Source organism: Amphiprion ocellaris, chromosome 23, assembly GCF_022539595.1.
Source record: "Amphiprion ocellaris isolate individual 3 ecotype Okinawa chromosome 23, ASM2253959v1, whole genome shotgun sequence".
Taxonomy (NCBI): domain Eukaryota; kingdom Metazoa; phylum Chordata; class Actinopteri; family Pomacentridae; genus Amphiprion; species Amphiprion ocellaris.
Window position 1 is genome coordinate 23946576 of NC_072788.1, and position 23749 is coordinate 23970324.

General features: G+C 37.0%; 1 protein-coding gene and 1 long non-coding RNA gene across 2 annotated transcripts; one reads left to right on the plus strand and one right to left on the minus strand.

The window, feature by feature from the left end:
* Nucleotides 1–974: 974 nt before the first annotated feature.
* LOC111564314 (uncharacterized) lies at nucleotides 975–19279 on the plus strand. The gene is made up of 3 exons (XR_004846829.2): nucleotides 975–1187; nucleotides 2361–2375; nucleotides 18542–19279. It is a non-coding gene; the product is annotated as an uncharacterized LOC111564314 (long non-coding RNA).
* On the minus strand, nucleotides 11363–13537 carry LOC118469853 (putative C-type lectin domain family 20 member A). The gene is made up of 4 exons (XM_055007751.1): nucleotides 13048–13537; nucleotides 12567–12932; nucleotides 11701–12051; nucleotides 11363–11602 (listed from the first exon to the last, which is right to left on the minus strand). The coding sequence occupies exons 1-4, from the start codon at nucleotides 13085–13087 to the stop codon at nucleotides 11430–11432; spliced, it is 930 nt and encodes a 309-aa protein (XP_054863726.1). The 5' UTR covers nucleotides 13088–13537; the 3' UTR covers nucleotides 11363–11429.
* Nucleotides 19280–23749: the final 4470 nt, after the last annotated feature.

Sequence of the window (23749 nt, forward strand, 5' to 3'; positions counted from 1 at the left end):
TTCTAGGATCTTTTAAATTCTACATACTGCAAGAAAACATATCACAAGTTTTCTACTGCAGATCCTCCTCGTTTATCTGTTAAAAAAGGCTTGAAAGAAGAATTTCCATTTTCTGCTAAAGGTGGGAAATTTTACTGTCCTTTTTGAAAATCGTGTCTCGTTTTAGTGCAAAATGATAAAAACAAGACAAAACAAAGATGAAGACAAACGAGATCCAACAGACGATCAGCTCACAAGAACAAACAGGCAAATTGCTTTTAGAAATATGAATTCATGTTATCAGTGAACAGGCAGCTATTTAAGAATAGTCCTCCTCATCCAGTCCAAGTGGATGCAAAAATATTTAAAGCCTTTTTAAAATTCTTAATATATGTAATGTTTCCATCAAATCATGACAAGCATCTGAAAGAAATCTATATCTTTCAAGATTTAAATACATTTAATAATATTTATTTTCTACTATTATTTTTACAGTAAACAAATGAATACTTGTTTTGGGTGATTTAACCACATATTATCTGTCATTTACCAAAAACAGCAGTTCTTTGCCATTTTTCAGTCCTTAATAGCCATATTTTTTCTATTCGGCTAACAGCAAATATCTATAAAAAATAAACAATATTTTTGCTGATTTCAAAACAGTAAAAATAAAAATACACGGATGATGTGGAGGTTATTTATATTTTTTGTCTATTTAGTATATTATTTTGCCATGTCAATATGATAAGCTGGACTTGTTGGGGGTTGATTTTACTGCAAGTTCACAAAACGAACAACAACTGAACAAAAAAAGAAAAATAAATGCTGGTGATAAGGTGTTCATATTGTTGAAGGGTGAGGTTTCTGCCAGGTAAACTTTCTCTGTGACTTGATTGCAGCAGGTGTTTGGTGATTAACCTGCTCCAATCAGAGGCGTGGCCTAATTAGCGGCTCACCTGGATCAGCTGCCCACTGGAGCAAACGTTTACCAGACACTCAGTGAAGAAAACCGTGAAACCATCGCCAGAAGGCAGCACCTTGCAGGAGAAATATTCTGGATTTACAGCCTCTTGTCCTTCTTTTAGCATCACAGCGTCTTTCTGTCACCTGCAGGCCTCATGTGAGCCTAAACCAAGCCGGACAGGCGTTTGTTGCTTCGGTTTGGCCTCATCTGGCTTCAGCAGGATCTTTAAAACTTGCTCCCACAGGTGAGTAAAAGTGGTCATATTTCATTTCTACCCAAAGCTGTACAGGTTTTTTTTTTGTTTGTTTTTTTTTTAAAATTCAGTCGCCATACTGAACTATAATTTGGCAGAGTTTAGTTGGAGTGCAGCTCAGGAGATAAGAGAGAAGTTGCCTCACAGTAAAGTCATTTGCTGCATCGTTCATAGTTTTCCCGGTGAAGTGCTTGAGGACATTTTTGGACACATTTACGCACAAAAGCGCAGCGACATTAGTTGGAGCCTCCAGAGTCTCCAGATCCAGCGGCTCCTCGTCCTCCGCTTCACCCGGTGCAGGTAGTCGGAGGACGGTCAGCTCACCTCCGAGCTCTCGGTCTCATCCACTGAGATCCACAAACTGTTGTAATGGCCCAAAACCCACTTATTTTAAACACCGTCGCACTGAGTTGGCCATTTAACAACTGTGCCATTTCGTTTATTACTGAATTTATTATTTGAGTGGAAGATAATTGCATTTCAGTTTAATGTGCATGATGACGCACACGCAGAAGGCGTGGCTTCTGGCTGCTCTGACATGGCTTTGTATCCATTGTGACCCAAAAAATAACAAAAATAACACCAATAGAGTCTATATTTACAAAGTAATTGTCCGAACTCACCATAAAATGAATGTATTTACAGTTCAACAAGAAAAGTAATCAATTTTTGCACTTTTTATATCACTATGACATGCTCTGAACAAAATGTCATTGTTTTATTAACAATGTCAATAAAAGATTGATTTGATAAAAGTAATGAAATCAGGCAAATATTGTCTATGAACCTCAGTGGACCAGATTGAAGCAGGGCCTTTTAAGTTTCTATTAAAAGTTTTATTCATTTGCAGCAGCACAAAATATCAGGATCCCTGACCTGTTAGTACACAGGATGGAAAGCAGAAAGAAAATTGGGGAAATGGTTGCTTAAAGGATGAATGAGACAAACTGATCTCATGTAAATGGTGACAAAGGAGTCAAGGAAGATTTTCAGATTTAGACCAATTTAAATCATATGAAATGGAAGGAGTTGGATTTTTAATTTTTTATTCCATCAGAGCTCAGGTTGACAGTTTGCACTGCAAAATTCAAATGAACTGGTAAATCTGAAGTCTAAATGCTTGGAGGATTCACTAACTCTGCTTTTCTTTTCTTCTTATTGCAGGTCGATCTACGATTGGTGAGTTTCATTTTTATCTTTAATTCTCTGTTTTTTTTTCCTGGCCGCCGTGCCAATTTCTTTAAGTCTTTTTGTTTTATGCATTCTTTACATCTCCCTCTGAACTTTGTCTGTTTTATTTTAATCTTTCCAACGTTGCCGCCGTGCCATGACTATTTGCTTTGGTCTTTTGATTTGATCAGTTATCCTGGTTTCTTTGTTTCTTTCTGTCTTTGCAAACTATTATTCCTCTTTCTGTATTTATGTCTTAGCTTTCCAACATGGCTGCCGTGCCATGATTTTCTTTGATTATTATCAATAAAATGTGGCATTTCAGGCTTGTGTATGGTGTTCATTCCTTTCTGTCTACAACTGCTGCTTGTCTTTTGAGTGAAATGTCACCAGTAATCTGTGCGTTGCTTTAGTTTACATCCATTTTGATGCAGAAGAATTTGTCAGTGTAAAAGGTTGGATTTTTTTTTTTTTTTTTTTTTTTTACCTCTCTGTTTTCCTCTGAACAGCTTTCCAACATGGAAGCCCATTTATCCGTTAATGCTGTAGTTATCTGATAGTTGTTTCAGTGCAAAAACGTTCATCTCCAGATGAGCTTTCAGTCTTGGCTTTTTCTTGTTGTTGGCCGCTGCGCCTCATCCTGATTCTCAGATCTTATTCTATTCTATTCTCTATGTTCTCTTGGTCGCCGTGTCGACCTCTGTCTTGCTAATGTGGCTGCTCTTCCTAACTCATGTTTAGACTCAGCATTGCATTGAACTTTTTTTTTTTTTTTTTTTGCAGTTTCTGTTTTTCTTTCCCCTCATATCTGCCTTTCTTTCAGTCTGGTTGCTGCTCATTGAAAGTTGCTTATCTTGGTGACTACAACTTATGTTGACTAGAAGTTGGTTCTCTGGTTTATCTTGAACTTGTTCTGGTTGAAGTGTCTTTAACTGGGAGGCAGTTTTGGTGGGAAACGTAAGTAATCACGCTTGAGACTTTGATCTGAGCTTCAGAGTTGGTCTTGAAGTAGGTATTGATGGAATGGAGAAGTTTCAGACTCTGCTGCAAATCATTTGGTTTAAAGTCTCGATCTAATCAGGTTGCTGTGTGTTGAAGGTGTCTGGGTTTGTGTCAGATCTGAGATCATTTGGAGCATTGATCTTTCTCTTGGTTGTTTCCAACATGGTTGTCTGTACCTACGTTTGTTACATTGGTTACCATGTTGTCCTCTTGCTTCTGTTTATTGAAGATTCCTTATCTTGGTTACTACAGAACTGATGTCAGAGTTTGGAGGATTTAGTTTCTGCTTGTTTGAAAACAGAACATAATTTCTATACCTTAACCAGTAACCTGCATGCTTCAGGGTTCTGCTGTGAATCAGGAAGTTTTTATGTTGACTGGAAGATGATTCTCTGGTTCATCTTGAATTTGTTTTGAAGTGTCTTTAACAGGGAGGCAGTTTTGGTGGAAACATCTGTAGTGACACTTGAGTTTGAGCTACAGAGTTGGTCTTGAAGTAGATAATGATGGCAAAGGAGCACTTTAGAATCTGCAGTGAATCAGTTGGTTTGAAGTCTTGAGCTAATCAGACTGCTGTGTTGAAGGTGTCTGGGTTTTGTCTGTCAGGCCTAAGGTTATTGGGGCACTGATCTCTGGCCACTATGGCCACAATTTTGTCTGTGATGGAGGTATAACTGTATACAACTCAATTCCCTCTTGGGTGCAGCCAAGAACAGTTTAACCAGACCTAAACATTAAATAGAACCTAACTTTGTATTGAAGTAAATGTGAGTCTGATCCAAACCTGTGGTTCCTTTGGGTCCAGGATGAAGACTGGTAGCATTCCACTGCAACTATCAGCAGGCAGGGTCAGTTCTGATCACAAACTTTTCTCCTTAGGAAGATTCTACGACCGGTGAGTGTTTCCCTTCAATGTGTCAGGATTTTTATCTTCCGTCCATCTTATCTCATTCAAACCATGTCTGTTTTGGTTGCTGTGTTGACCTCTGTCCACATGTCAGGTTTCAAGGCTTTGTTCAACAGTTGTTCGAAGATACATTCCTAATAGTAAAATATTTTTCAGTAAATGTGCAGAGTCATGTAAAACAAAGAGTTAAAGGTTATAAAAATGAAATTAATTCTTGATCAATAATTCACTGTAGATACTTGGCAAATTCTGCTTTAAGTTCTGAGAGTCTTGTCGGTGTTTCTGTAAACAAGAAATAGGAAATGTTATTCAAAGCATTTTGTGACTGCAGTAGATTAAGTAGTTCAACCTTGAACTGTGAAAGCAAATTAAGATAAAAAGAACAGTGTACTTTCAAAGTACCAATAGTATGTCCAGGTGTCATTTTTTCTTGTGCTTTTTGTCATAAGTGCAAAAATGAATGTGATGACAGTCTTTTATTGATATTTGATTCATAAATGTGTCAATATGTGCAGGTGCCACAAATCAAATCACCTTGATCAGTTTCAGAATAAGTCCATAAATTGAGTTCACTGACCTCTGTATCCAAAAGACATTCACAGCCGCAGTCTTAATCACACAAAATGTTAATTTACTGCTACGAACGAATGACTGCAACAATGGAAAATGAAGGAATGCAGTCAAACAGAGGAGTAGCTGCAACTTTGAAATTTAGAAAAGCTTTAGAACAGAAGTAAATTACAATTTCTGTTTTCATACATTTGACAGAGGAAGCAACGCTTGAATAGCTTGAGCAATGGTGGTGCAATGAGCCAAACACATTCACCCATTTATTCTGTCATTAGTTACAGTATCATCTACCACATGATTGGATTTGTACATGATGCACACAATTAGATTTCAATACAGTATTCAAATCACCGGTTTGCTTTCTGAGTGTGGTTGTCTTATCTTTCAGTAGCAGTGGACACATCAAGGTGAACATGTATCTGCACTATGAGGACATTTTTCCTTGGACTTCAGAGTTTAATGGTTACTAAGTGAAGGTCAGAATTGGGTAATGAGTAAGCACCAATTACCTCCATATTAAATACACCTGGGCATGTATGTCCAAAGTATATAAATAGCTGTGAAAGTGTTGGCAGCCAGCTAATAACAAATGTAGAGTCATCCAAAGCAGTTAACACCCTGCAGACACTTAAAACCTGATAAATCCCTATAGAAGATAAAAGTGACTAACTGACAAACACATTAAAAATAAAGCACTTCACCCTTATAGCACTGCAACTCGGATAACATTGTTGGACTCAGAATTGACAAATGATGCACCAGGTGCAGGTTGTCTTTAGTATTCCACAAAATCTCATCTTCTTGCTCAAGATCCAGTGCATACATTACACACAATGCAGCTCATTTTCCCATGTTGGTGACGACTAACATTGTGACTAAAGGCTGCAGGGTTGAGAAGAGCAGCAGGTCATTTAGCATCTACATTTCCATCAGCTTCTGCAGATTGACAAGCACACTGCAAAAACTCCAAACCTTACCAAGTCTGGGACAAATAAGCAGTCAAGAAATGTTGAGGAAGAGTAAAGGGAGATTGAAATTGAATCTTAAGAAGCTGTGCTTTGAAAACATCACTGACAAATGACCATAACACTGAAGTGGGAGTAAACACGGGTTATTTAAGTATTATTATTTACTTTGTTCATATTTATTTATTTATTACTAACTAACATGTATCTGTGAAATCACACCATTCAGATGTGATTTATTCACTTTTCTTACATTGTCAGGAGATAAAAAATTTCAGAAATTCATCGGCAAATTCTAACAGAATTGGACAAGAAGCCACAACGAAGCAGCTGAGAGGCACTAAAGACATGCATCCGCTACTGTAACAGTTATTTTGGATGTAACCACATGAATTTTGATCTGAATAAATGAGCAAATTAACTACAAAGAAAAAAAACTGCTTAAATTTGTTGTATAAAAATGCCTGCTGGACTTAATTTGCAGTGGCAAAAAAAACATGAATTTAAACATTTGTGGGGAAAAAATGCACCATAAAAACATCAGCTGATAATTGGTAAGTTCATAAAAAGCACCCACCTTGTCTGCAGTGTTTCTGATTTTCCTGAATAACTTTGGCTGAACTGAGCGACTGCTGTTCACTCCAAATGTACAGTGATGCTGCTGCCTGTTTCCATGACGCTTCAGCATGACGTTTCAGCAACATGAATCTGTGGGATTTTTGCATGATGCAAAGCAAATATAGGAATCTGTGTGACACTAGTACTGTAAACTAAACCATGCACATCCATGCATCTGTCTATCCGTCCGTCACACCCAAACTTTGATCTACAGGTAGTTTAGGATCAGCAGGTAGACTGACATACTAGTACATTATGAACAGACCTATGACCTCATGCAGCCTGTGGAAGTGGTTCAGAGCTGTTCACTTTGTAATATCTGAGAGACAAACAGCCCTTTAGGACTGTTAAAGAATAAAACAAGTGAGAAATTTTGACTGAGCAGTTTAACAGATCCTTCGTGTTGTCAGACAATACATTTGACAGAATGCAAATAATCCATAAATGACAACAAATCTCTATTCAAATGATGCAGACAGTGAGTGTGTTGTGCACCAAGCATCTTGATGGTGTTCAGTCAGTGATGAGTTGGGTTCTGTTTCTTAGTCATGGTGTTGATCAAAGGCCAGAGAGGTGATTTGATAGAACGTAATGATGTTACAGTGAAGCTGATTGACCTTTTGAATATTAATCATGATAATTTCTATCTTATTAGAAACTTATGTGAAACTTTGTCATATTTAATGCAGGAATTGTTGGGTTCTGACCAAGAAATGGCAGCTTCTCACCACCAGAATCTAATCAGTCCAGTGTTCAATGTAAATTCTGTAAATGTAGTTGCACAAACACAGATTTGTGACTTTGTTTCAGAGCCCCTGATTTGTATAATTGATCATGAACCTGGATTTAGTGTCATAGAACTCAGTATTAGCAACTGAACTCTACCCTGAACCTGCATGCAGCTGTGTTCTCATTGAAGTTGTCACTGCACAGAAATGTTATTATGCAGATGTGCTAGAATCTACACAGTGATGTGTTAATGTCATGTTAGAAAGTAAGAGCACAACTGGACCTTTGTCATTCTGGCTGCAATGTGTTTTTGCATCCTGAAGTGAAAACATTAAGAAAGATCAAACTTCTGCAAAGTAGCATCTTTACTAATTTCTTCACACTTCTGCTTCTTGGTTGAATAAAAGTCAAAGCGGTGATTGTTTTTTTTATGATAGTCAACAGCCAAACTTACATCTTACGCTGATTAAAACCAATTTTGCATGAAAAATGACCACAAAATAATTGATTTGCTTTTTATTGAAATGACTGAAGACATTGCTACTGCTGGCGCGATACTTAAAAACATAATTTCACACAATGGTTTCTTGATATAAAGAAACAAATAGAGAAAACAATGAGGAACTCAACATCCTCAGAGTAGAACATCAGGGGGCAGCACTGAACCTTTGAAACGTGACCTTACAGATGCTCCTGGAACAAACATCCTTTGTTTGTCTTAATATTCAGTCAGAACGAATGATAAACATTGAATTAACAAATGATAAAAATCATTAAAACACAAGAAGTATAGTTCTAAAAATAGTTGCCAAATATTGATATATTATAAATACAGAATGACACAGTGCAATGCCAAAACTTATTTACCTCCTTAAAAAAATAGAAAAATTACTGGAATCTCTTCAGATAACATGTTCACAAGTGTCCACAGGTGCTACCAAGAATAGAAAGCTGTTTACTCCTTACATATTTACATCCTCTATGTATCACAATGCTGAATGTGTCTTCCATCATATTGTAGCCATGCTGCATTTATTTATTGATCCAGTGGGTTTTATTTTGCCCCCAGTCTCTCCATTTTCCCCCCTAGACTTGTTTCCTCTGTTCTGTGTAAAACACTGCCTGCAGTTCATCTGAAAACTATTTTTTGACAGACGACAGAAATTGTTGGGGATTTTTTTTTTTTTTTTTTTTGTTTAGGGAAATGAGACTAAATGGACTTGGTTTAAACAAATCACAGTTTTAACAATTTTCAAGGGCCATTAGAAAAGAAAAACATTCTTCCTGTTTTTTTATTTTATATTGATGTAAGTCACATGATCATACTGTAATTTGTGCATCTTGAGGTACAGTGATGAAGGACGGCAGAAAAGAGAAAACTGGATTGTCAATGTACGATCTCACAAGAAAAGCAGCAACTGCAGTTAAATGTTTGTTGAAGCTTGTGATCAGTCTTTGACATCACCATGGAAGATTTTTCTCCCACTCTGCAGAATAGTTTTAATTTGATTACTTTTGATTTGATTTTTTCTTATTGTTTATTTCCTTTTTTGTACATGACTACAAACACACAGTTAATATATTGCATCCAGAGCCACTCTGCAAAATAGCAGAAAAACAGATTAAACTGCCAACAATAAAGCACTAAATAGAAATGAGCGAAAATAGAATCAGCAATGCTTATAAGTTTACAGCAAAAGCTGCAAGAAAATTTCACCGACACACAAAACCTGTGTTTTACAGGAGCCTGCATGAAATCCCACAAACTCAAAGGCAGTAATAAAGTAGTTCAAACACAAGAGGGCGCTGTTGCTCTCTGGTTAACGCACAGGTGGGTTCCTTCAGTCTCCTCCTCCTTGTGGAACTCTTTCCCATCAGGCTGTTCTCTCCACTTCAGGGTGACTCCATTCACTCTGTTCTCCTTCAGTCTTTGCTGCAGCTGGAAGACAAACATGGCAGCAACCATCAAACATCCCATGCACCACGGGCGGATCTACTGGGGTGGCATAGGGTAGCAACTGCCACCCCTAGAAGATGCCTTGCCACCCCGGCTGCCACCCCAGTTCTGAACGATCTAATTCAAAAATATGTATATGAAAGGTTGTGGCCGGCCGTAAAGAGCGAAAGTCCAGGAAAGACGAATAACGAGTGAACCTCTGATGTCCGAGTGCTTTCGAATGCACCATGGAGACGTCACGTCCTGTACAGTCTATGCTGCTACAGATACGATGCGACACGCCCCCCGGAGGGAGCTGCTCTTAGACCTCACTCATGTGGATGACAGCTGGACTTCGGTGTGGCAGTAAGACACTAGTTAGACTGGGTTAGACTACATGCTAATATAACTGTTCACTATGTATTAAATGCTAATAGTGTCTAAATTCACATAAAGTGTTTGCTTGTGAGACGAGCTACGGTTTCCAGTGAGTCTGGGCCTTGCTAATTTTTACTTCTGTAGCTAGCTAATGTTAGAGAACAGCCACAGAAGGATGGTGGAGGATCGTCTGTGGAAGTTTTTCTCTTTTTTTGATAATTACAACCTGTGGTTCTGACAACAGACTGTAAGTCAAAATAAATCACACATTCACTAAGACTTTACATGACATTAAAGTGTAACCAAACCCCCAGTCACACCAGGTTTTCATGCACTGTTTGAAAACTACATCCTGCTTGTTTAATGCTGGTTTTTATAATTTTGGTGTCAAGGTCATAGTAACACCAACATTGATGTGTTTCATCATAGTACAGTCATATCGTTTAGTTTACAGCTGAAAAAACGTTTATATGTTAAGTATCTCTTTAAATGTTTAAATTGTACACATCAGATTGTAACATAGTTAATAATGAAAATTATCAAAGGAAAAAAACAGTTCAGTCAGTGTGATTCTTGTAGGAGACAGTAAAGAATGAAGAGGAAGGAAACCACCAGCAGCTTTTCCCAGCCTAAAAGAAGAGAGGAGGAAGAACATCCCAGAGAGGAGATGGAGGAGGAAGAGTTCAGAGAGAGAGAAAGAAATGAAGGCATGCAGAGCTCAGACAGCGAAAGGTAAATCAGAGACTATCTCTGGTCCAGCTGCTATGAATATTGCTTTAGTATAATATATCTGAGTAAGAGGTACACCTGTCACAATAATTACCTTTTTGGACAAATTATTATCTGATGTAGTTAGTCTTTTAATTTTAAGATGATAAGTAGATCATTAATTCTTAAGAATATCCAAATATTGGAATTATAGAATTATTATAAGAAATGTCTCAAATACAGAGCATCAAAATATAAAACCACAAATCTAAGAAAATAAATAAAATTATGTGGACTCTGACTCTGTTCTAGATGAATTAATAATGTAATCATTGTTGCAGGCTGAACATAAGCATAGATCACACAAATGCAGATTTCCCAAAACAGTGCATAAAAGAGACATTGTCTAGTCTTAATCTAATTTGTTGCTATATTTAAGAAACATTTTTAACATATCTAGCATTTGGTTTCTTCAAAGTGTATAAGGTTGACTTTATTTCAGTTTAAATCTTTTCCTCTTTCTGCTAGACATATCAAATCACATGTTGTGATTGACAGCTAATAAGTACAACTCATTTTTAGGATTGGCTGACAAATACAAATGATATTTACTTATTTAACATACTTATTTCAGCAGTATTTGCAACAATTTGATAACGCCTGCTGGTTGGTTTCATCCAAATTCTTCATTCCATTTTTGAGTAATGTTGCTAACAGACAGATGGACAAACCAATGCCAATCATCACATAACTCTGCCAAGGCTCCGCCTCCTTGGCAGAGTACACACACACACACACACACACACACACACACACACACACACACACACACACACACACACACACACACACACACACACACACACACACACACACACACACACACACACACACACACACACATATATATACACACCACCCCTAAAATGTATCTGGCACCCCTTTGCCACCCTATTAATCTGCCCCTGCCAGGCACATTTTTACAGTTTTACTTCTAATGATTTAATTTTTGTAATTTCCCACAATGAGGCCTTCAGAACATCTGGATGGGTTCTACTGAATGCTGGTTTTAGAACGTTCCTCCTTTATCATTTCAGAACATCATTTGTGTTCCTCTGAATGCTGACCTTAAACATTTTAATAACTTTAAGATGTCATTCAAACATTTTCTTTAAAAACTTGTTAGAACTTATAGGTGATGCTGTGGGAACGTTCCCTGCCAGCTAGACATTCGTCTGAATCTGTTGAATTTATTTAAAGGCTCGTTTTCCTTCATCCTGTGATCTACTTTGAATGTTTCTGACGTCTCGGGGTGCAGTTTGGACACTTGCCTTTTCCAGGATTTCAGCTTTGACAGCAGCGTCGTTCAGATCCACAGAGGAATCCCCCAGATCAATCCTCAACTTCACCACCTGCCTTCTGACTGTTTAGAAACACAGAAAGACACCAGAAATACTTGAAGCTGCTTTAGTGACATGAAGCACATGAATGTAAATAACTGATGGTCAGTAAAACACTCACCAGTGAGTTGACAGACAAACGGTTTCCTTTCTTCACAGTACCAGAGCCTCCATATCATGGATTTCTGCAGAGACGTCAAACCACATAGGACTGTATTTGAGCTGATTGTGGTTTTAAAATGGTCGAAGTTGGACCAGGAGAAGCTGCTCCCATCGGACCAGTAAAGTTCAGGGTCTCTGAATAAGCCGATCCATATAAATCCCATGTATGGCACCAGTTTCCCGACCTGCTGGTCCTGGTTGGCGTTGGTCACAGTGGCCAGGTCCACATAGTTCTCCCTGCAGTGCTTCTGAGCATTGGACCAATTCATGGCTTTCGTCACAGGAACCAATTGATGATTGTCTGGTGTTCCTGCAGTTTGAGGGGAGATGAGCTCACAATCTGATCTTCTGACAACATTTGGGAACATAACTCAGGTGTCCTATTCCCACCACTCCATTAAAAGCACTGCAAGATAAAAATTCTACTTCATTAATTTAGATTAACCTGAATAAAAAGCAAGTATCATTTGAATTGTTAGAGGCGTATCAATTTATGATTCTGGTAATAAATACATAACACACAAAAGATGCTCTTACATAATGTAGCAAAACTATTTTGAACGATTTAATTTGGATTGGTGAGCAACTTAAAGACTGAAATTTATGGTACTTTTCATTAAGTAATTCCAAATAGCTTTGACTGTCAAGGAAAAGCAAATTCCCAGAACTCAATATAGTTTGTTGGTTGAACATAATGTTGTCTTCACTGAAAAAATTGATGTCAACCATGTTGCAAATTTATTTTTGTTGAGTACGAACAGTATTTTTCAGAATGCAGTCCTTATTTAAGATTACAATATATAATTTTAATCTTGATATCCTTACCTGTGTAACAGGAAAATTTTAGCTCTGAATCACAGTTGTAACTGGACCAAGTTGTATATTTGTACACACAGAAATGGTCCATTTGAAAGTGGGGTTCATTGGTGCCCCAGTCCCGGTACTCAGCCCCACTTCCTGTGAAGCCATCCGACCACTTCCAGTTGATTTTACTGTACAGACCAAACCAGACCCCAGAGTTGTGACCAGAAGATGAAAGCAGCCTCTGGAGTTGATTCAAGTCATCAGCGTTTTCCATGGTTGCCAGATCTGTGTATTTCTGTCTGCAGTAGGTCTGAGCTTCATTCCAAGTTAAAGGTTCTTTGATAAAGTAGTACTGATGGAGGGGACAGGTGGGGAGGATGAGCCACCCTGTCAGGAAAACACAGAACTTTAGAAAATGCTACATGACTCCAGATAAACAAAGTACTTTTCCTGCATTATCACACAGTAACAAGCAGTGTTTAACGATAAAGAAGGTACAGACCTGAGAGACAGCAGACACCCAGCCAGATGCCCTCCATCATGATGCAGCTCTGTGGACAGTAAAAGGAGACTCTGCCTTAATAATAAAAATCTATGGAAATTCTCCTTCGTTTCTCAGACAACGATCATTGGTCTGTTCTCTGTATGCAAAAGTGCTGCAGTGGATTACTGTATGGAAATGGTTTTTGGCACATTGTCCTGAGTGACCTATTTTCACACCATCCATGCAAATGTCACAGATAAGACGACAGCATGCAGGCACTCCTTGAAGACAAATGGATCTAGAAATGTCTCAGAGGATCACATCCACACAGTGGTCTAAATCCCAAAAATGGCACATTGTTCTTATTCAGTGATTTTAACTATTTAAAAAATGACTACTGTTACTATGTAGTAAAATAAACGATTAAAAAAATATGGACGTGCATGTGAACCATAAAAGCACAAAACAAAACTAATGTCCACATAAAAAGTCAATATTTTTATAAATACTAATATGCAATTTTACACATTTTAAAAATGTTATTATTATTATTTTACCATATTTGATCAGCAAAATAACACTGGAAGTTTCCAGGTAATATTTGAACACAAACTGTTGCATATTGAAACTTCAGGGTGGCAACAAAGCACTAAATGTTATTGTGCAGATTTTCCATTTTTTTCTAGCAATATCAAGTGAAATTATTGAAAAAGAAGTATTCACTGACATACTGATCAAAAACAAAAAATAAAATAAAACAGGTCAATACTGTAAATAAGGTCCATGTCAAATATCTGTATTTTACAAATGGACATTTATTTTTTTATGATATTATCTACTGTATTGAATTCAACAGAATTTTTATCCATACATTTTCCTTATTTAAAAGAAACTTATTTAATAATGATGACATGTAAAACATTTTTCAAAACATTGTTTACAGATTCCCTCTGTTTTATGAAATTATACATAACATCTAGTGCATTCATTAATGCATATCCTAATCTACCTGTTGGCAGGTTCTCCACATCAAAAGTATCTCTTTTGACAGATTTTTAGTATGTATAACCCTACAATTACACTGTTTAACATTTCTTCCACTTATCCGAGGTTTGGGTCGTAGAGGCTGCAGGTGAAGCAGTTTTTCCAGATGTTCCTCTCACAAACACTTTCCAGCTTGTGGGATTCTGAATTGTTCCCAGGTCAGATGAGATACATGTATAATCCCTCCAGCGAGATCTGAGTCTACTCAGGAACTAACTTCCAGGCAGACATGCTCAGAAAACCACTAAAAGAAGTCTACCGGAGGCATCCGAATCAGATGTTCAAACCACCTCACCTGACTCCTGTCGACATGAAGAAGCATCGATTCTACTCTGAGCTTCTTCTGGTTGTCCAATGTCCTCACACCATCTCTGAGCCTGAGCCCTAATGTCCACAAACATGTTTGGAGGAAAGAAAGTGGAACTTTTAACCCCAACAATACCAAACCTACCATCAAGCATGGTGGTGGCAGTATCATGCTGAGTGTTTTTCATAAAGTATGTGGAATAATGAAGAAGGAGGATCACCTCCACATTCTCCAGGAAAACCTAAAGCCATCAGCAGAAGGTTGATCTTGGACACAGTTGGATGTTTCAAAACCACAATGAGCCCAAACACACATCAGATGTGGTGAAGAAATGGTTCCATCAGGCTGGAATGAAGGTTCTAGACTGGTCTCCCCAAAGTCCTGATTTAAAACAATCAAGAACTTGTGGACTGAAGAACAAACAAGCCTGTTTCAGAAAAACAACAAATTAGTTTAACTGCACCCATTCTGTCAAGAGAAATGTCAAAAACAAACCAGAAGCTTTTTCAGTGTTTATTATTACATACTAAATGATATTTACTGCCTCCAGCAACCAGTCTGTTGCTGCTTCCATCCATGTCTGTCAAGACTCATTAAATGTATTTTAGTGAAAACACTCAAAGAATTGAATAAAAGGTAAGATATGGGGTTCAATTGAAGGAATCAATATAATGACACGTATGATTCCAGTTCATAGTTTCCTGAGAAATATGCTGTTTTCACTCATAAAAAGTACATTTTGCCGTAAACTCTAAAACATGGAAGGTTCACACACTTTTAACTTCAGCCATTTCATTTTCTGACCAGATGTTAAATATGGTCACTTCTGTTTCTTAGTCATGGTGTTGATCAAAGGCCAGAAAGGTGATTTGATAGAAAGTAATGATGTTACAGTGAAGCTGACATTTGACATTATGAATTTTAAACATGATAATTTCTGTCTTATTAGAAACTTATGTGAGACTTTGTCATATTTAATGCAGGAATTGTTGGGTTCTGACCAACAAATGACCACAGCAGCTTCTCACCACCAGAATCTAATCAGTCCAGTGTTCTGCTCTTATTCCTGCATCACCAATACAGAGACTCACTCACTTTGCATGGACTGACACAATTTGCCTTTCATAATGGATCTTTATTGGACCTTTCACTGACTATGTAAATTCTGTAAATGTAGTTGCACAAACACAGATTTGTGACTTTGTTTCAGAGCCCCTGATTTGTATAATTGATCATGAACCTGGATTTAGTGTCATAGAACTCAGTATTAGCAACTAAACTCTACCCTGAACCTGCATGCAGCTGTGTTCTCATTGAAGTTGTCACTGCACAGAAATGTTATTATGCAGATGTGCTAGAATCTACACAGTGATGTGTTAATGTCATGTTAGAAAGTAAGAGCACAACTGGACCTTTGTCATTCTGGCTGCAATGTGTTTTTGCATCCTGAAGTGAAAACATTAAGAAAGATCAAACTTCTGCAAAGTAGCATCTTTACTAATTTCTTCACACTTCTGCTTCTTGGTTGAATAAAAGTCAAAGCGGTGATTGTTTTTTTTATGATGGTCAACAGCCAAACTTGCATCTTACGCTGATTAAAACCAATTTTGCATGAAAAATGACCACAAAATAATTGATTTGCTTTTTATTGAAATGACTGAAGACATTGCTACTGCTGGCGCGATACTTAAAAACATAATTTCACACTATGGTTTCTTGATATAAAGAAACAAATAGAGAAAACAATGAGGAACTCAACAGCCTCAGAGTAGAACATCAGGGGGCAGCACTGAACCTTTGAAACGTGACCTTACAGATGCTCCTGGAACAAACATCCTTTGTTTGTCTTAATATTCAGTCAGAACGAATGATAAACATTGAATTAACAAATGATAAAAATCATTAAAACACAAGAAGTATAGTTCTAAAAACAGTTGCCAAATATTGATATATTATATGTGTAGAATGACACAGTGGATGCCTAGACTTATTTACCTCCTTAAAAAATTGGAAACATTTCTGGACTCTTGGATTGTCGAGGCACAATGTTAAAAGAGTATGTTTTTTTTTTTTTTTGTTGAACCTAGTTTGAAACATTTTAAAAGTAGTGTGGTGTGAAGACTAACTATCATAAATGTTCCAGTGACTGGTAGTAACAGTAAATGTACAGTGGTGCAAAAAAGGTTTTCAGACACCCCATCCATTTCTGAAATACTGCATTGAGAATCACTCTTAGGTCTTCAAGTGCAATTACTTTCAGCACAGTCACAGCCATAATACAAAAAACAATCCTTCAAAAGCCATTAAAAACTTTAAATTGATTGGTTCCACAAAAATAAGAAATTCTGAGTATGAGGTCATTTTGGTAGAATTTAGTTTTGTTAGTTTTTCTTGTAAACAACAAACAAATAACAACATTTGTGTTTGTTTGTGGCTGTCTAATGCAGTCAGACCTTTTGAAACATAAAAAAGATCTTTCCACAAATATTTCATGGTAAGATTTGAGATTGTGTAAAATTTTAAGGGTGTCTCCACCACTGTGAATGTGTGTTATGGATGTTGGCGTGATGGAAATTTACTTTATTATAAAAGAGTGTGAATTCAGAGTTGAGATCAACAGTGTCGTGTTGGTTTTTGACCACATTGAGTGAATTAAATAAGCTGCAGCAGCTCTGCTCTTATAAACAACATCTCCAGATGTGTGAACAGAAACCAGACAGAATAGAAAATAAAGCAGCTGATTCTTGTTACCAAACCGTAAACACCAAATAAAGACAGGTAAGAAAAGCTGTCTGCTTTAGAAAATAAAACACTTTGAGAAGAACGAGGCCAGTTATAAACACACAGCCGCTTTATAAAGTGTTGAGTTCTGTGCAAATTGTATGTTTTTATAGACTCTTAAGAACTTTAGAAAGAAGTACAATTTACCAGTGTCAATTTATCATCATATACTGCAAAATGTATGTTTTGTTACTCATTAAAAATGAAGCTAAAGAGAATATTTACTCTAGAAATATTAAAGAAATAACTAATGTATTGTCACATCACTGAATGAGACTCTCAATGACCAACTCCAACTTGGAGGCAGAGCTTTAAAACACATTTTCTTATCATCAGTCAGGTTTCAGAGGCCTGTAAAACACAGAAAATACAAAACATCTGAGTAATAAACATTAACTGATGAGCTATTTGAACTTCTTTTGCCCTGACTTTTTAAACAGGTTTGTCAGAAAGGGGAAAGTGACAGAAGCTAAACTGAAGAAGGTTGTTGTCACAGTTAAATGCACTGGCTGCCTTTAATCATCATTTTTCAAAGTAAATGTCACCAGACAAAACTATAACAATCCCTGAATATCAGAAATGGACTACATATGTACAATCATGCAATGTTCCATGTCTTTTCTTAAATTTAAACCAAGTAGTTCTGCTGCCTAAATTTAACCAGAAAAGCGAGTGAAAAAATTTAAGTGACAAATTAAAGTGAAACTGAGTTGAAAACAACACGGAACACAAACTTTATTCTCCCTGTTAAACCTCCTTTTAATCACATAACTTCCATTCCTCCTTATGGGGGCCAGAACTAGAATATCTCCTAAATTAAGTTCATCTTATCGCTCAGATACCACCTGCTTTGAAATAACATCAGTAATTATCCCTCTGAGAACGAAAACGTTGTTAACAATTATTAATTTTAGCCACCAAATAACAAAAATAATTTCGCTTTAGTTCTAAATCTTTGAGGGTGTTCTTGTTTGGACTCTCTGTACAGTTTAGTATGTTAACTGTGTGGTTTTACCTGTAGATGACTGAAGAACATGTGACACCATCCTCTTGTAAACCAGGCTTGATGCCACATTTGGTCATTTGTCGCTCTGTTTGAGAAACAAATGAACGCATCTGTTTAATACAGGTATATTTAAAATAAATCAAAAGCATTATTACATTAATTTGCTATTTAAATGTGTAAAAGATTGATGAGGATCAATAAATAAATGCAGCATGGCTCAGAAACAGAACAGAGGAGCAAGTTGTTGGAGATACATTCAGCATGGTGAAACATCTTTCTACTGATGATGAACAGAGTAGATGCACTTTGTAGAGATTGTGAAAATGTAAGTAGTTAAATACAACACCTTGAGAAGTGTTAAATCCTTTCTCCAGCAGGACGAACACATCCACCACTGCAGAGACAAATCAGACAGATGATGGAACATGTGGCGACTGAACACATGAAGTGGACAGAATCTGTACTTACAGAGTGGGATGCAGAGAGCTGTAACCTCCATGATGCTGCCTCCGACTGTCTGAACATCAGACTGAACCACTGCTGACAGACACATCATGGAGCTCAGAACCTCCTCTTCCTGTCCAGATTATTTCTGATGCAGCAGCAGCAGCACATCTACAAATATCTACATGAGACGCAGCTGCTACTCTGGTGATAATAATCTCACTGGTTCCAGCTAGACCTCTGACATGGGTGTAGATTTCATTGAGATAAGCAGGAGATGGGCGTCATGAACACAAAGTTTCCTTCATTTGTCGCCTTTCTCCATCAGTTTGTAGTAAAAACGCCTTCATTTCTTATTAAATCAGGAGCCTAATAGCACTTCCAAACATCATGCATTGATGTTTTAAAGCATTCTGAACTGTTTTCAGACATTTACTCTCTTGTCGATCAAATTAAATCTTCTCACTCACCACCAGGTTTGAAAAGCATCTCATCTTTTTAAAAAAACCCACAATGATGCCATTTAACTGACCTGAAAACTGCCAAAACAAAACGAATTGATGGATTTTTATTTGTCTTTCAACTGCTCATCCTTGACAGTGTTTCATCAGAAAAAAAAACGAATTAGTGAAATTTTAAAAAAGAGTTATTTGCAACAAGTAGATGAAGTTGAACAAAGAGCAGCAGCAAATCAAAATCATTAAAACTATGGGAATTACTTTAAATTTAAACATAAAGGTAAATTAATTCACATTTGCTGCATCTTATTCATGTTCAAAATTGAATAAACATTATTAAAAATCTAAATGAAATCAAGTTTTTAAAGGTCTTATTGATGTTTTTTCCCCACTTTGAGTGTTTTTTATTCCTGTATTATTCTGTGAGCAGCACAAATTCCAGCTGACCACAACTTCTCCTTTACTGTTATTGTCACAGAGTGAGCTGCCGACTTTAAAATCCATTGTTTCTTTGAGCATTTACACAAGTTTCAAGGTGCTTCACAGCAAAATCCTGCTGGATCTCAGTGCTGCATCTGACACAGTTGACCACAAGTGAGACTGTAACATGTTGTTGGGATTAAAGAAGCTAAACTGGTTTAAACCATGTTCAAGAGATGGATAAAAACCACAATATCTTTCTTAGCTCTTTGTCAAGTTTGTACCATTTTAAACAAAATATGATATTTTTCTAAACCTAAGCTCATAGTTGTGGTACCTATACCAAACCAGAAAGCCAAACGTAAATGACAGAAGGATTGTCGGACCTTTTCTGAGACGCCACGGTGACAAATTGTGTTTATTTCTTAAAGTTATTTGTTATAGGATCATAACTTTGTACAGACATGATTGATTTAGAGTTTTACTCTTTAATCAATGTGCTGAAAAACATTTTTAAAACAGAAAGTGATGTTGAAAATAAACACTGGGTAATTAGCTGAGGTGGTTCAACATCTGGTCAGGATGCCTTCCTTTGAAGGTTTTCCATTCATCTGGGAGGAAACTTCTGGGTAGATAAAGAACCCTCTGGAGCGATGATATATCTCATCTGGCCTGGGAACACCATGGAACCCTCAGGAGGAACTGGACTAAAGGATGTCTGAAATTATTTAGTGGAAGAAGCTGGATGTATTGATGAAAAAAGACAGAATTCTTCTGAGTGATCTGTGAAAATGCATGCATGAGCTGACAAAAGACCTCAAGAAACAGCTGCAAGTTAGTGCAGCGGCACTTCTTGTTGCCGTCAGGATGTCGCCATCATGTACTTTTGTGTGCACATGTGGAACTACAACACCGATTGTCTAATATTTAAAAGTTATTGCTGCACTAATCCAGGCTTTGTGGTGCTGCTGTAGCATGAAAAAGAGACATTTAAAAGAAGATTCTTCTGTCAAAGTCACCTTCAGTCAGAACTGTGGGTTCAAAAAGCCCCAAGAGAGCGGTTTCATACGTTAATGGAAACTCATTGTATTTTAGACGTGTGGGTTTGTCTGCTTCTTCACCAGCGTCACGTTGTTAACTGACCACAGTGAGTGTATAAAAAGCTGCAGCATCTTCTGCGCTTTGTCTTCAGCAAACTGCACATTCTTCAAATAGATGCGATGCTAAAGAGGACGATGAACCACAGAAACCTCATTCAAGGTCAAGTAACATGTGAAGCACCTGAAGGTGTCGAATCTTTTTCATAAGCTCGATACTACAGTCAAATAAAGACACCAGAAAGCCCGTTATTTTAGCCTGTGATGCTCTCATGTGAGGTTTTTATAGTAATGACAAGAAACCAATTTTTAAAAAGAAAATATATGAAAAAACTTCTTGTAACAAGGAGGCTTTATTGGAAAAATAATGTCTTATATAAGCTTTCAGTCACTTTGCTAAAACGTCTGTGAAAAGCTAAAACTCCCCGTAGAGGATACTGTCACACTGCTGCATTTAAACTTTCTTTTTCTGTTGAATCCACCTTCTGTCAGTCTGCCTTGTCAACTACTTTTGCTATTATGAAACATATAAATTTATACATATAGACAGTCTAATGTCTCCCTGTGGTTGTGGCTGCTTTTAAAAGAAAACCTTTGAATCTGAGGAAGTGACACTAAAACCTGACAGTTGATTATTTTTAAAGAACTGAAACGTCTTTGGTTTCCACACCAACTGAAATCCTGGTGTTTGGTGTCAAAGATCTCCAGTGAATTCTGCTGTGACCTCACCATGACCTCTGTGTTGCACAAGAACATAACATTGGTAAAGGCCATGTTTGGCTTTTTTTTTCTTTATTATCATGGTTTTTGTTTAACTGAACTACAACAACCAGAGAAACATCCACTCGCAGGAAGGAAATTGTGTCCTGTGTAAAAGCAGATGATGCACCTTTTCTTTAAAAACTACACCAGTAATTGGACAGAATTTACACCACTTGTTAGTTTATGATGGAAAATACATCACTGGTTAAAAATGTGCTTTGCAAGTAATTTGAAATGTAGCAAATTAGCCTACTTTTCTTTACAAGTTTAAACATTGTTATATACAGATTGGAAACTTTGTCAGAAATGAAAAGGTGCTGAGTTACTGTAACATCCCAGAGCATGTTTTCCTCCTTTGCAAAGTGAAATACAGAAGCAGAGCTTTAAACTGAGCGTCTCCTCATCTTCAGTCTGGCGTCATTTTCCTGTAAAACACACAGGATATGCACAAACTCAGAATAAAACTACATAACAGAATTCATTAAGACATTCTCTGCACATAACACAGTAGAGATCATGATCCCAGTCTGTTATTAGCCTTCCTCAGTGTAGACGCCACATTTCACAGTTGAAAAAATGTCAACGTCACGCCATTTATCAAAGCGAGAAACTGTAAAAACAGACAGAACTGTCAGATTTTCAACTTTCTGGTGGTTCTTGAATCATTCCTATGTGAGTTAAAAAAAGCAATCAGTTTGCTCCAACCAGATTCTGTAAAAGAAATAAACTAATAATAATAATAATAATAATAATAGCCATTAGTGACTCGGCTGTGACTAACAGTGATGTGATTAAAATTCGCAGCAGAATTAGGTTGAACTGTAGGCAGTGTTTACACAGAGCATATAGGAGACAAACATCTAAACGTTAAAATATCTGTACTATTAAGAGCCTCCCTTTCTTTCCAGTGTTGTTAACATCTGTGGTCACTTGTTGTACATGTTGTTTCCACGCTGCATCTCCAATTATATAGATTAAAAAATGTACAAACCTCAACTTTTTGAAATTATTTTTGAATTCTGTCTGTCATTCTGCACATAAGACGTTTCTGAGTTCTCTCAACTTCTACTGATGGTTGTTCTCTTTCCATAGAGGTGCAGGACTTTAGATTGCAGTGGAATATTAGCCCACAGTGAGGAAAACTGAGACAGGAGCGATAAACAAACACCCTTGTGATGTGTGCTGTGGTTGCAGTAAAGTAACTTACTGTTAATTAAAGAGTAGATGACATCGTCCTCCTTTCTATGTGGCTCATTGGCTGCTCTCATCACCTGTGTGTCTGTTTGGGGGAAAAAAATAAATACAAAATGCACAGTTTGGTTTTTCTTATGTTATATTGCGTTAAATTTGCAGCAGCTTCTTGTGGAGCAGTTTTATTACAATTAAAGTCCCGAAGAACTCTGATAAAATGGTGCCGAAGTTATATATCATGCAGCTGTAGTTGTTTTTAAACTGTGCTGACGTTCAACATTTGGTTTTAAAACTTTAAAACCAACCACAGTGAAACTTACTGTTGGTGGTTAAATAACGCGCTGACCTAGTTTCAGCCTGTGTTTGCTCTCGTGTGGTTTTTAACTGAGGTGACCAAATTATCACCTGAAACTGCAAGTACTCGCAAGAAAGCTGCTCTACAGACTTATATCAGCTCTTTTTTATTGAAAGTCAGTCAAGTAAGATCCGACCTGTTTCTACAACTTCAGTTTTTAAAAGAAAAAGTTGAGAGGAAAATGTAAATAGAATCTGAAAATCAACTAAACCAAGAACAGTACAATAGTACAAAGGTGAGTAGGGAAGAAATTACATTTATGTGCTCATTTGGAATTTCATGCAGCAACACAGTTCAGTAACGCTGGGATATGAGCAACAAGAGACTAGAAAAGTTGTGGAACGTTAAAAAAAAAACAACAAATATTGCAGGATTCTACATGTTTTGTATCAATGTGACATGCAGCTACATGCAGTTCAGTAAATATCACTAGCTGATTTCTGCATTGTTGTTTTTATTTAAAATATGTGCTCAAAGTTGAGACTTTTCATGACATCTTCAGGGGTTTTTTTTGTTATATTTCAGCTCCCAAGTAATGAGGCGCTGTTTGATCGACTCAGCTAATCTTACAGATCCTGAATCTTGGACGTGATAAGGAACAACAGTGAAAATTTAAGGTTTTTATCCTCAATAGTTACTGAGAAAGTGTCGTCCAAACAAAAGCAAGAGTGAGAAAGCATTTCCATCAGTAGAAGAAGAGGCGATGTAACATTTTAAAACACGTACTTTTGCTGACTGAAGAATAGATGGCGCTCTCCTCTAGTGGACTGGTGGCTGCACTGGACGCTGCTGGTTCTGTTGATTGAAACAGAAAAAGAAATAGACGTCTAATTAATATGAAATTCAACTCTGAAA

Coding starts and splice junctions, on each gene's coding strand:
- LOC118469853 (XM_055007751.1), bottom strand. CDS start 13,087: ATGATGGAGGGCATCTGGCTGGGTGTCTGCTGTCTCTCAG. Junction 12,933..13,047: donor GGGTGTCTGCTGTCTCTCAG/GTCTGTACCTTC, acceptor TTTTCCTGACAG/GGTGGCTCATCCTCCCCACC. Junction 12,052..12,566: donor AAAATTTTCCTGTTACACAG/GTAAGGATATCA, acceptor CTCAAACTGCAG/GAACACCAGACAATCATCAA.